This window comes from Phoca vitulina, unplaced genomic scaffold (genome assembly GCF_004348235.1).
Source record: "Phoca vitulina isolate PV1807 unplaced genomic scaffold, GSC_HSeal_1.0 scaffold4, whole genome shotgun sequence".
NCBI lineage: Eukaryota > Metazoa > Chordata > Mammalia > Carnivora > Phocidae > Phoca > Phoca vitulina.
The window spans coordinates 25,540,229-25,553,967 of NW_022589707.1; the positions used below are offsets into that span (position 1 = coordinate 25,540,229).

At 45.5% G+C, this 13,739-nt stretch overlaps 1 protein-coding gene across 1 annotated transcript in view; it reads left to right on the plus strand.

The window, feature by feature from the left end:
• Positions 1 to 13,739, plus strand: part of WNT2 (Wnt family member 2) — a 46,719-nt gene that overhangs the window by 24,026 nt on the left and 8,954 nt on the right. Inside the window, exon 4 of the mRNA XM_032401713.1 lies at positions 1,239 to 1,503. Within this exon, the coding sequence (XP_032257604.1) occupies positions 1,239 to 1,503 (265 nt within the window). The remainder of the gene's footprint in view (positions 1 to 1,238; positions 1,504 to 13,739) is intronic.

Here is a 13,739-nt window from a genome sequence, read left to right on the forward strand (position 1 = left end):
TGAACAAGAAATTAGTTCTAACTGTTGGCGAGGGGATGACAATTGTTAAAGTGGTAAATCATATGAGAAAAGGGAACACAGGAAGGCTTGTAATCACAAAACATGCTCTTAGAAAATATTGTGAGGAAATCCATTTATTCATCCATCCTATGAGTTGGAAAGACTCTAGAGTCTGGGTTTGCATCTGCCATTCCACATCTTGGCCTAGGAGGTTGGGCCAGTCATCTTACTTCCCTGATCCCTAGTTTCCTCACTTGTGAAGTGGGAAGAACAGTAGCTCCGGATGGCTCTGGGGACCATGGGTGCTGAGGACTCTCATCACTTAGCTGAGCTCGGGAGAAATGGGCCCTGGTCCACGTAACCCTCACAAAATTGCGTTGGGGTGGGCACAGGTGTGCTGGCTAATCCCAAGACCAAATCAGAAATGTCCCTGGACAGTTCCAGGGCCCACTGGAGCCCTTCCCTGTCCCCAGACTCATAGCCTACACGAAGGGGGTGCCCGTGCTGGGAGCCAGCTGAGATGGGCTGGTCCCATTTACCTTTGCTTCCTCCCCACAAAAAGAGCAAGCTCAGCCCTGTCATCTGAGCTGAATAATTTGGCCAGAGTTGAGTGATAATCTCCCAAACTGAATGGCATTCTCAGGGTCATCAACTGACTTCCAGCATACCCTGGCTCTGTCCTATACCAGCCATGTCCCTTGGGGCAAGTGCTTTAACCTCCCTCAAACTTGCTCCCCCATCATCTGCAAAATAAATACGGTGGCACAGTATTGTTGTGAAGATTAAGGTCATCGAGATAGAGCATAGGAAGCATTAGCACAATGCCTGGAACATGGAAATAGTAAGAGTCACTATTGTTGGCTTATCAAAAGAAGCAGGCTTAGCAATTCCTGAATATTACTGTACATTTTTAATATAATAAAGCCATATTTACTTAGGAAAAAACCCTCTAATTTATTCTGTCACTCTTCAGACTGGCCCTGTGCCCTATTCCATTCAAATTAGTGAGGATTTTGTTATACCAATAGCCAAATAGCGTTCACAATCCCTGATTCTCCCTGGGACCCCACCTACTGTGGTAGTGCAGTGTGGCAGAAGGGACCCCCAGCATCTCCCAGTCCTCAACCCCAGGATCCTCTGTCATCAGTCACTTCCCGATCGCTCAGCGGGAAGGGGAGTGGTAGCCCTGGTGCGGGGCTTGCGTGGCCCGCACTGAACCTGCCCGTCTCTCCTGGCAGGCGGTAAAGCGGTTCCTGAAACAGGAATGCAAGTGTCACGGCGTAAGCGGCTCATGTACTCTGCGGACATGCTGGCTGGCCATGGCCGACTTCAGAAAGACTGGCGATTACCTCTGGAGGAAGTACAACGGGGCCATCCAGGTCGTCATGAACCAGGATGGCACTGGTTTCACTGTGGCTAACAAGAGGTTTAAGAAGCCAACAAAAAATGACCTCGTGTATTTTGAGAATTCTCCAGACTATTGTATCAGGGACCGAGAGGCAGGTAAGTTCGAAACACTTTATTCACAGTATCTCATTCTTTCACCGGTCAGTACTCCACAGCTTCAACGCAGTCCTGTGCTTTCAGCCTGACAATTCTTTCTTTCTTTTTAAAGAGTTTATTTATTTATTTATTTGAGAGAGAGACAGAGAGTGAGAAAGAGAGAGAGAGAACACGAGCGGGGTGAGGGGCAGAGGGAGAAAGCAGACTACCTGCTGAACACGGAGCCCGATGCGGGGCTCGATCCCGGAACCCCGGGATCGATGACCTGAGCCGAAGGCAGATGCTTAACTGACTGAGCCACCCAGGGGCCCCCAGCCTGACAATTCTGTAAGTGCAGCCAGCTGCCTTCAGGTTCAACGTTCATGTTCTTATCATTCATATTTGAAGTGTGCCGAGAGCTTTCCTAAGCAACTGGAGAAATGGGTTGATAATGTGCAGGTTCTGGAGAAAGGTGAACCCAAGAAGGTACATGGCAAAGCATCAGAATAGGCAGATTAGCCAAATTCTTCGGGCTGGACGAAACTCGAATTAGTGGGCTCATGTACACTCCGTACAGCAACCCAGCATCTCTCCTGTGATCCTGAAGCCAAGAGGAGTAGAGCTATGCAATGCGCCTTCCCCGGTACCAATCCCACCTCTGTGACTATGGAGGAGGGGCCCCGGGCTTGAAAGTTAGCCAGTTTTGAGATCTGCCATACTTCTCACTCCCTCGTTCTTTCCAGTAGGCTGAGAAGTTGCCAAATACTAGAAAGCAAAAATTTATCCCCACTGGCTTGGCCGTTGGTGGGCAGTGGATGAGAGCTGTGTAAGAGGCATTTTGTTTATTAAAGCCACACCCTTCCCTTGCAGACAGCACTTCATCTGTCTTGAACTCACCCAAAGAGCGGCTCCATCAGCCTCAACATAGCTGTTTCTACCAGTATGGCTTTAGGCACCTGCTCTTCTCCACCTCTCACCTCTCCTGGGCAGCACTGAGCTCCAGGCTTAGCACAGTCTTTGCAAAGACTCATACAAAATAAGAATGAGTACAAGTCTCAGTGGATGGGAGGAGATGGAAAGCCCACAGCCAACTCTGGCTCGAGCCAACTTCCCAGACTTAGTAGAAAGCAAGGGAATTCATTATCAGGAAAAACGTCCTTGAATTTAAATTCTAAATTTGTTTTTGGTTCTAAAGTAATTGCAAATAAACTAGTAAGACAGTGCAGATGGCAGCCAGCTCCTAACACTAGATTGACCAAGAGGGACAATTACCAGGGAATGTCAGTCACAAGAAGTCCAGAGCCTCTCCTTTGTCCCTGAGTGGTTGAATTTCCTTCCTGGTTTGATGAGCGAGTTCTTTACAGCATTGGGCGGGTTTGTACATGCAGCCTATGGATTAATAAGGACTGAGCTCAAGGACCAGATGCTGTGCCCTGCTGCATTCCTGACGTGCTTCGGGACTTCTAACAAGTCATCCCAACTGTCAGGCCAAAGTTTCAGCCAAATCACCATGAAACCTATACTCTGATACAGGATTGTCCCAGAGGCCTGGCTCCCCTCTGCCATTAACTAGCCGTTTAACCTCAGGCTCCTCAGATAGGACATGGGATGATGACATCGTGGTCACTTTAGGAATTACAATGGATTGACTCCTGTGTGCCAGGTACTGGGCTCAGATCATCGCACACATGGTCTTATTTAATCCTCAGAGCCACCCAATGACATCAGCGCATTGGAACCAGTTCCTGGAGGGGTCAGGGGGTTGGGGAGAGGGTGGCTCCTGGTTGATCAACACCAATGACGAACCAAATTCCCATCTTAGCTTTTGAGATCAGATAAGCAGCCCTGGACATCATCATCCCAATTACCTGGATGAGAAAAGTAAACGACTAGCTCAAGGTCTCCCTGGTCTTGGAGAGGATGGATGTCTGGTTATCTGACCCCATGGCCCATACACCTGACCCTGACACCACAACTTGTCACTAGCTAGCTCTGAAAAGACTCCGTGAAGCCAAACGCTCATTTCAAATGTAAGAGGACCTGCTTCCCCAGCTCGTCTTTCCTGGGTTTTTGGATTGAAGCAGTTCACACAGTGAAGTGAACAGTTATGATGCTTGATGACCATTGAATTGCCTCATAGGTATCCAATTAAATAAAGACCTTGCTTTGTCCTCCCCACGGAGGAGATTCTCAATCTATTCCCTGACGCCTCAACCGGATACTAAGTTATTCTTCCACACTTTGCTTTTGCTCCTGCCGGTATTAGAACACGATTCTGTTTCTTGATCCTAAAATAGTAAACACATCTGCAGTACCTGCCATTCATTAGCACTTGATCTGCATTCTGTCATTGACTCTCACGAAGAATCTATAAAGGGGTATGTTATTATCCCATTTTATGGGAGGGAAAAATGAGGCTCTGACAAACAGGTTATGGAATTTGCTTAAAAACTCCCAGTTGATTAAGAGGCAGAGCAGGGACTTGAACCGTCCATTCTTTTAAACATTTTACTCTGTCTCCAGATGCACCAGCTACAAGGCACCCTGTGGCAGGTGCTGACTTTCTGAGGGAAGTTTTATAATTTATTCACTCTCAGTTTATTTCTGTTCTATTTTAGGCTCATTTTAGTTTATCTCATTTTTAGCTTAAAAAGATGTAAACTTGGTTCTTGTTGGTGTTGATTAACCAGGAGCCACCCTGTTATTCTTTTTTTTTTTTTAAATGTCTGGTTGCAATGTATTAGATCAGATCAATGGATTAGAATCCATTAAGATTCCTAGATTATTCATAACTTGCTTGAGCTATCCTTCATGTCCTTTTTATAGCTGAGCCTAAGAAAATGCCAAAGTCATCCATATAAACTTTTCTTTTTCATTCTGTTGACCATCAGGTGACTATTTTAGTGAAAATATGATCCAGGGTATTTGCTATCATGTAGGCAAAATTTCCAATTATTGAAAGAGTAGAGTTTTCATTGTTCATACTTGAATTCATGTATACCTAGCCACACGTATGAGATGCAGATATTCCCTGAGAAAGCCTGCTTCAACTCACCCAGCGGCCAAGAGCCTTGCGCTTGCCTGTGTGACCTATGGTCTTCTAAAGATGAAGGTTTATCCTGGCCATTTTCTACTAGAAACTCCTGCAGCGTGCACTCTGGAAAGTTGGCCAAAACAGTCGTAGAAGTGGGTGGTTCCGAATCATTCTGGAGTAGCCTCTAACCTCTGTTTGCCGAGGCAGGGAGATGTGACAGAATCTGAGGCCATCAAGAATGGGGAGACTCCTGCCTGTAACTCCCAATGGCATTCCTTCTCTGAGCTCTGCTCCCTTGTCCTGAAAGGAAGGTGTTGGGGGTTGCAGGGCTAGCGTCCTATCAATCTACATTAAAGAAGCCCCCAGCATGTGCACGTCACTGAGTGAGCAGGTCACGAAGAGACTCTCTTCCCCTCACTGGAACCACGCCTAACCTTAGGAAGGGCCTGTTTTCTGCTAAATGGAACTCCCACATGTTTGAAATGGGTTACCTTCAAAGGTATCCAGGCTCTAAAGTAGGTCCGAATGTGGCAGTAAAATTTAAAGCAAATAATTTTTCCTTCCTTTTCTCTATTAAAATGGGCACTAACCTTTCCCTAAATGACATCTCACACCACCCAATCTGCTTTATTGTGGCCATATTGTTCTGCTTCGCTTTTTAGAAATATCATACACATTTCCTACTTAACTGATTGGGTACCTTCTACTTGTCAGCACTGGAAAAGCAATGGTAGTGAGCACACTGAATCTTGCCAAGTAATAGATACCTGTAGCTGATGGACTTCACTCTTGCTAGCCAGCTCCTGCTTCTTGTTCAAGGTAACTCATTATGTGACGGAAGTGAGCCTGCTTGTTTTGTCAGTCTGGTTTATGAAACGGATGAAGGCGACAGGTCTAGTCCACTATTTTCCAAAGGGAGGGCCTCTTCAGAAAACTATTAAATCAGAATCTCAGGGGATCATTGCTGAGATTCTGTCTGCATTTCAAACTTGAGCACATTAAAGTGGAAAATCGATGTTTTAGGCAGTCCCTGACCTACAACATTGTTTTTCGTAAGTATTTTTTCATAAGTATTGGGTAAGAAGACATCCCGGGAGACATATTCTTTGGAATACCTGATCTCTTATGAAGGAAAAAAAATTTTTTTATTTAAGGAGTTCTAGACAAGTGGCACCCAAAAATATTCCCCTCCCTGGCTTGCCCAGTACAAGAGGGATGTTCCTCCATGTGGAAGCCCTGCATTTTCAGGGACCCTCTTGCACTGTAAGTGCAGTAGATCTCAGCCATCCAAGCTTTCAGTGGAATTAGCTTGACGACATGATCAAGCCAGGCCTTCAGTGAAGTCCTGAGAGAATGATAAAGGCATAGCGAGCGAATTTCGACAAGAAAGGCAGAAGGCTGGGTCAAGACCCTGGGGTACTCCGGGGTGAGGACAGACCCAGACCCCAGGGGGAGAAGGGTGGGAGGAAGGTTGGGTGAGTTCCTCCGAGAGTCTGGCCCCTGCTACACAACTTCTGGGCATTTTCTCTTAATCTGCACAGCAGTTACGCCCATTAATAGAGTAGGGAATTGAGGCTCAGAAAAGCTTAACTTTCCCGAGACTGTGTGGCCTGTAAGTGGTAAATAAAACAAAATAAATAAAAATCAAAACAAAAGTCCATACTTTTCTCACTATATCACTTTACTTCCTGAAATTTGGGGAGGGGAGACCTGCGTCCTAAAGAGGCAGCGTGAGGACACGGGAACAGAGTGGGCGGAGGGGCCCACAGAGTGGGGAGGTGGAAATTGGTCAGACCCAAGCTTCCCTCCTGTTTGGCTCAGGCTGCCTTGAGGCCCCTTCCAATGACAAGCCCTTCAAGTCTGCAAGAGTGTTAATGTCCTTCACTCTTGCTAAAAAAAATCCCAAGCTCGAAAACGATTAAGAAAGATATTCTTATGGCAACAACAACAACAGACATTCTCCACCAGGCTTCAGTTGAGGAAAATGAGTGTTCGACGATAAAGACTCCCCTCCGATTCCAAAAGTCCACACAGCAGTGTGACGCTGTGCATGTGACATTATGCAGGCCACACTGGAGGCTCCATCCGGTAAGCCGGGCTTTCTGAGACGGATATTCTAGTGGTCGAGTGGTTATCTACTCCGGTTATTGCCCCAGGCGTCTGGAAATCAAAGAAGCCCTCCAGTTAGAGATAGTCCATCTTCAAGGAATGCCATGCCGCTGACCTCTCCAGAGACTGAATGCACCTCATCACAGGCCACTTTCCCCCGTTATGATGTAAAACCCTGACCTGGGCCAGGGGTCATCCTGAGGTCTCCTCTCCAACTGTAGGAAACAGGTGACCCTCCACCTCTTTTTGAAGTCAAGTTCAAAAAACAGAGTTCCACAGTTGCTGAACCTGTTGTTTGCTGTAAGCCCGCCACGTGGCTGCCGGCTGTGAGTGGGGGATACGCTAAGGTCTCACTGTTTTCTCTACACAAAGCATACTTGGCAAACAGCTTGGAACCCTTGGGAGCACAATTCCCCAACCACGGTTTACAGAGATTCACCAATCTAGACATGCCCCATGGTGTGGCCCGGTTTGCTGAAGCTCTGTGATTGTGACCTGATTGAAAGCAAGGGAACAGCTTGTCAGTCAATAGGAATGGATGGACCTTATTTTGAGACTAAATGCACAATTCTCACAGTACCTCCGAGGTCCCTCATTGCTTCATGGGTCAAATATTTATTGAGCTCCTTCTGTATGTCAGACCATAAAGATAAGCCTCTGGAATGCAAAGATGAGGAAGCCAGACTCCGTCCTTGCCCTCAGCCTTCCCAAGGCCTCCCAGTCTCTGGACATGAGCCTGGTGGTTGGCAGGCAATGCGATGCAGGCCAGGTGCTGGGGAGGTCCTCAGGCCCGGACAGGAAGGGGGCGCTTTCTGGGCTTTGGTCCTCACTCTGTCGCTCTATTACAGGGTCTTACCGTACATGCGTCACTTGGAAAATTAAAGAATAGGTTATTCATCCCTTTCTGCATTGAGATTTATTTTAGAAATTCATGAATTGATATCTGAAAAGCACCAAGACAGCTAGACCAGGAGAGAATGAAATGAAAAATGTATTGGTGAGGTCTGTAAATCACCATTCTCACAGGCAATTGTTGATTACATTGTCTAATTAATATTAGTTACTATCCAGAGGACCCTCTTTTCAAACTCTCAGTGGCAGGTAATACAATTAGCCTGCCCCTCCGTCCTGCAACACAAACTTCCCATTTTCCTCCTGCCCTGCTAGCTGGTCTTCCCCAGTTTCAGTTGCTAGTTTCTCTTCTTCTCCTTGTAAATCTTGAAGATCTTCAGGGCCCAGCCGGGCCCCCTTCCCTTCTGCTTCTGCACCTTCTCCCTGGGACGCCTCCTCCTTCATGATGGCTTTTAACTGCTTCTCTGGCCTCATCTGGGTCCTACCTGCTGCTTAACAGCTCCTCTCCATTGTTCACATCATTATCAGTCTGCTTCTGTTAAAACTGAACTCTTGATTTGTCCCACTCCGGAAACCTGTTTTCCCCAAGCTTCCTCTTCTCAGAAAACAGCAGACCCATCCACTTCATTGGGCAGCCATAAACCTGCAGGTCATTTGCTACATTCTTTCTCACTTGCGTATTGGCCCATCACCAGGTCCTCCTAAAATGCATGAGGGATCTAGCTCAGAAAGCCTCCCTTGTTCCTTGACTCACAGCAGATACCATGAGTTTTAGTTAGTGTATTTACATATTTGTTTGGTCTCTGTCTGTCCCACTGGACTCTGATTCCATGATGGCAGGAACTATGTCTGTTCACCACTGGATTCCCAGCACCCAGCATATAAATGTGCTGAATTGAATTGAATGGCAAGTTGGAAAACAACGTAAAATATGCTCATCGTATGAGCTGAATTCTTAGTTATGTTGGTGCAGTGTCATAACTTAAAGATAATTTGGTTTCTTTGACAGGTGATTATTAAGCATGTCTTCACTCATCACTGATGATAATACGCGACCCATGAAAATTCCCATTTAAACTGAAATGTTAAATGGAATTTTCCCTCATGTTCAAGTGCATTAGTGGACCATTTAAAGAGCTTAAGATGTTGCTGGCTGCCCATTTCCCTGGAAGAGAGAAAGCTCTCATATGCAGCAGGAGACTATATCAATGGCTTTTAGTTGCCACCAAATACTCAGTTCTTTTACTCTGTGTGGGACTACTTATTAGTTCATCTGATTTTGTTGCTAATGCAAGCAAAATACTTCTAATACTACTTTATGTTAAAGGCGTGATCTGTAAGTCTGCCTTACCTATCAGAAGGTAGATGTACTAAAATTATTCAACTTTTAGGATACACTGAAAAGGGCCCTAATTTGAATTGACAGTGGCAATCAGGTTGAATTTGTGAAAATTGAAAAAACAAAACAAAACTTTTTTTTCAGAAAAAAAGAAAATTTCAGAAAAAAGGAAACAAAATTTTCATTTTCCTATTTTTGAAGTCTTTGACATAATTTGCACCAACAAAAAATTTACCAAATTGATGTCCTTCTTTTTTGCAACAGAAAAAATTAATTAATATGTTACAAACAAAAGAATGATGTTAATGTATTTTAACATAATGTATTTGCTTACTTCATGTAAGCTTTCCCCATGAAACCTATTTCGTGCTGGTGTGGTAATCTCTTCCTTAAATCTATGCAAATCCTGTATTCCTAATAACTCCTGACACCAGGGATCAGCAGACTTTGTTGCTACCCGTTGCTACCTATTACTATTTTTAGTGATTACTGATTGGGGAGCCATGGACAAATTAACTTCTCTGGGTGTCTTAAGATGTGTGTTTTACCCAGAAATTCCCAAGGTTCCTATGATTCCATAAATGAATTAGTGAACTTTTAATTAATTTCACTCGAAGTTTGCAATCACAGAACCTGAACTTGATGCCACAGACTCCCTTAGGTTGTTATTTTCAATCTCTATCTTTTAAAAATGTGCTGCATTTTCTGCATGTGTTCTCTATATATCAAGTGAGATCATTTGAGTAGAAACCCTGACCGCAGTGCCTGAGGACTCGGTGACCGCTCCCTGGGGAAGTGCGCTCTCCTTTGGCAAGGAAAGGATCTTCGTTTTTAAAAAATTGTTTTTAATTTAATATTTAATGAATCAGGAATTTATATGTTGACAGCTGAGCACCATGCAGTGTATAGAAGAAATATAAGATCTAACCTCTGTCCTTGGGGAGACAAGATGCATGAGAAATCATCAAACATTTCGAAACAGCGTATGAGCTCTATTGCGTGACATGCATTATAGGACTTGGGGAGGGGGTCAGGTGGGCGAGGAGCAGAAACAGGGATTGCTCTGGGGAAGGTGCTGAAGTAGGCCCGAATCTGGAAGAATGTGAAGACCTCTGATCCAGTGGAGTGAGGAAAGGCCAGGACAGCAGATGAGAGTAGCTCTTGTAAGGAAACAGTCTACACAGCTAGTCACTTCAATGGGACAGTGAGGAGTTGGCCTGATCATAAGGGGTACAGGTAGGGGGCCACGGGAGATAAACTTGGGTAGACTAGGTGTGCCAGACATGGAAAGCCTTGAAGAGTCTGACCTTAACTTTAATTCCACGACAGGATTTGCTAATTTAACAGGACATGCTGTCTCGTGCCAGTCAAGTTTTTCTTCGTTATTATAAAAACGCTGAATAAAATCATCTGAGAGAAGTGAAGATCCTGTCTTTCCTAGGTTTAGGTTTGCAATCCTTACTGCGCGAGGGGCAAGCCGTGCGAGTAGATGAATGTGCCGTCTCTAACATTTGCTCTAACATTCTTTTCTTCCCTCGATAAATCTGTGCCGTTAATGACAACATGTAAGTCAACCAGAGGAGAAACAGCCGATTGGATGACGGGCTTAAGTGAATCTTGCTTTATGTCCTAATGGTCAACATATGGGCTTCTGTCAGCCTAGAGTGGCAGGAATTTCCAAAGACACAGGCCCATCCACAGAGAAAGAGTGCACAAGAAAGCGCCCTTCCTCCAAGGTCCCAGAGGTGTGGGTCTGGGAACTATTAGCAAAAGCTCTTTGTCCTCCTCTGCTGTCAGGAAGATGCATGTCGGTGGAGACAGAAATGTTTTTGCACTGGGAACCCTGACTCCATTATTCATTTGATAGCTCTAGGGGAGGGATGCTCGATTCCGTAAAGTTCCCGCGGCACTGCCCCACCAAAAGTGTTCGATGGTCGCAACTTACGTGATTTAGAAATTCCGATTCTTCATCCTCCTTTTTCCCCATGCATATGTGAGCTCTGCGAAGGGTGAGGACAACATTGCGGGGAGGAGAAAGGAGGATCTGGCAGGAACTCACATATTCCCACGGCACAGGCCTCACTGACTGCCTGGATCTTATGGACGCTGAGTCTCGGCAGATAATCTCCTAACAGTGTGGTGTGAACGTGACAGAAGAAGGCTGGGCTCCCTGAGCCCGAGTCTGCCACACTCTGTCCGGGAACTGGGATCCGTACCCTGGCACGCCACACATCAGGCCACATTTCACAAACCTAAACCTAAGGGAAGTCAGGGAAAAGAGCTTCTGACTTGCAACTTATCTTAAGTAAACTGAGTAAATCAAAGTGCAGTAGGAGATAACATTATAAATCACTATTAAGGATTTTTAAAATAAATAAATGTGAAATATCTAAATAAGTGTTTATCCTCTTACCATATCACTTTGGGAAACCAATGATAAAACCATTACTCAAAATATTTTTAAGATTTCCTTTGGAGTATTTTAAAGCCAGCCACACATGCTTTTGTAGATACTGTATGATGCAAATATTTGACCTATAAAGATGAATTTGGGTTTTGGAAATATCTCAGCGAATCTTAAAGAAAAGTCCGGGGGAGACTTAGGTGAGTGATCAGGCTAAGACATGCTATTTTGGGTGAGATGCAAATTGGTGCTATTGGCTTTCCTGAATCAGAAAGTTCTGCTTTGCATGAGTTCTTCCCAATGTTTTCAGCCAGGGCCCCATCGGTGACATAAATTAAAACCACCTTGAGGACACGTAACGGTTTTGGAGGTGTGCATGTTGGTGTTGCAAAGAAAGTAGTTGAACAGGAGTTCAAGGGGACCATCAATACAGGAACAGAGCAGTGTAAGCTGCTAATACCATGCTAACCAGCCTTCACATTCTCGTGTAACTGTAGGTGTCCTCGTTGTCTATAGCATAGCATATGCTGGAGAAAAAGTCCCTTCCAAAACGGTTACACGTCAGGACCTTTGCAAGTTCTTCACTTGATAAAATAGTGAAGGAGAGAGCACGAAGGATGCTAACTCTCTGCTCCCTGGGATCTGGCAGGGCTGCGGGATGGAGCTCTCTGCCAGATGTCACAATGGTCAAGAGCTTGAGCTCTGGACTCACACAAGCCTGGCTTCAAATCCTGACCTGCCACCTGCTAGCTGTGTGATCATGAGCAGGTTACTCACCCACATCCATTCCCTCATTTCCAAACTGGTGACAACAGAACCTACTTTCTAAGCTTACAAGAATTAAATGAGATAATACAGGCAAAATGCTTCTCACAGGGCCTACCCCATGTCGGTGCCCCATAAATATTGGCCCCAATTATGAACAAAAAGAAAAGATAGAGGATGGAAAAGAAGGCAGAGGGGAAGGAAGCAAGAAGAATAAGGGGAAGCGAGGGAAAAGGCAAGGAGGCAGGGGCTTCGGGATGACAGGTGGGCTGGCTTTATTAACCTGGTGGTTCCTGCTGTGGCCCAGGCAGGGAGGAGTAACTCATTAGTTAATGAATTGGTATAGTATTGGGGGGAATAAAAGATCTAAAAGTGTATATCTCAAATATTTAGAACTAAACAAGAAGGAAGATCAGAGGGTCCCTTTCACAAAGTGCTCACTCACACACACACACACATTTATAGTCTTGATTCTTATCTCTTATTTTAAGGATAATGGTGACGCCTTCTGTTTTGGAAAGGACAGTGGGAGGCCCCTAAGACAGTAGAGCCCTTCTGCTGTCATTAATAATGGGGCCTTATTATAATTCCAGTAAAGGAAAGCAATGTGAGCAAATTTTGTATAGATTCTGCACCCTAGAAATGTTCTTTTCAGGGTTTTGATGAAATGGCTCTATATTCTGCTCAAATGGCAGCAAGTGTCAAAATTGCTCTCCTGCTCGACAGTCTGTCATTAAATCTAATTAGATCCAAACTCCAAAGTAAGGGCCAATTTATAGTCCATCGTCCGGTAGCCTCATCCTCTCCCCAGATGACAGAGTCTGCCGTGCACCTCTCGGCTGGCGCATTCCTGGGAGCCTGGGGTCCTCGGAGGGGGGGTCATTCCTCCTCCAGGCTGTGACCTCACCACCGTTCTCACATCAGTGGCTCTCAACCTTCAAAAACCCCTCGCATCTTCCTTCTTCTGGGCCCTCATTACACCCCGTTTGGTTGGCCAGTGGAGAGTGGTATGTTCAGATGAGTGGTGTTCTCGGGCATTCTGTGGTGTTCTCGGGCTGACTTTGTTTCCTTGACTGAAACCACTTCTGAGTTAAGCTCTTGTCAATGGCCATCACTTTGACCACTTCTCTAAGAGTTTTGATGGAGCTGAGGTCACTTCACTGAGCCCTCCTCGTATTCAGAGTCCGGTTCAATTTTTTGCATCTGAGGGACAAAAACACCCCAACCATGGCTGCAGCTGAGTCAGACCACCAGCTCAGACCCTCCTTAGGGTCAGGCCACTGGGGAAAGGTCACCAAGTTCGATGTCGGTAAAAAGCCCACAGGGTGATTCGGGAATGACACTCCTCACCTCCCTGTCCTGGCGACACCCTCCCTCCACCTCACAGCACCAAGGGGGAGAGAAAATTCCAATTGCATGTATTCATATTTTAATGAATGCATATTGGTGGAAGTGAAGAATGTTTATGGGTGTGCAGGGCTTATGGACAAAACACAAGGTGAAAATTCAGAGCGGCCTCTAGCGTGGCAGGTGACAGTGCTTTTCACACCCCGGGGGTCTCCTTTGCACCATGGCTCCAGGGGCCACCTCTGAGATAAAGATTTCCCACTCTGCATCTCCCTGCTGACCTCTCTCCTGAGTCCCAAAGAGTATTTTCAGTGAACATTTCTACCTGGATGACCCACTGTCACAACAAAGTCAACATGTTGAAAACAAAACTCAGGATCTTGGCTCAAAGCCTGCCCCTCCCCAGG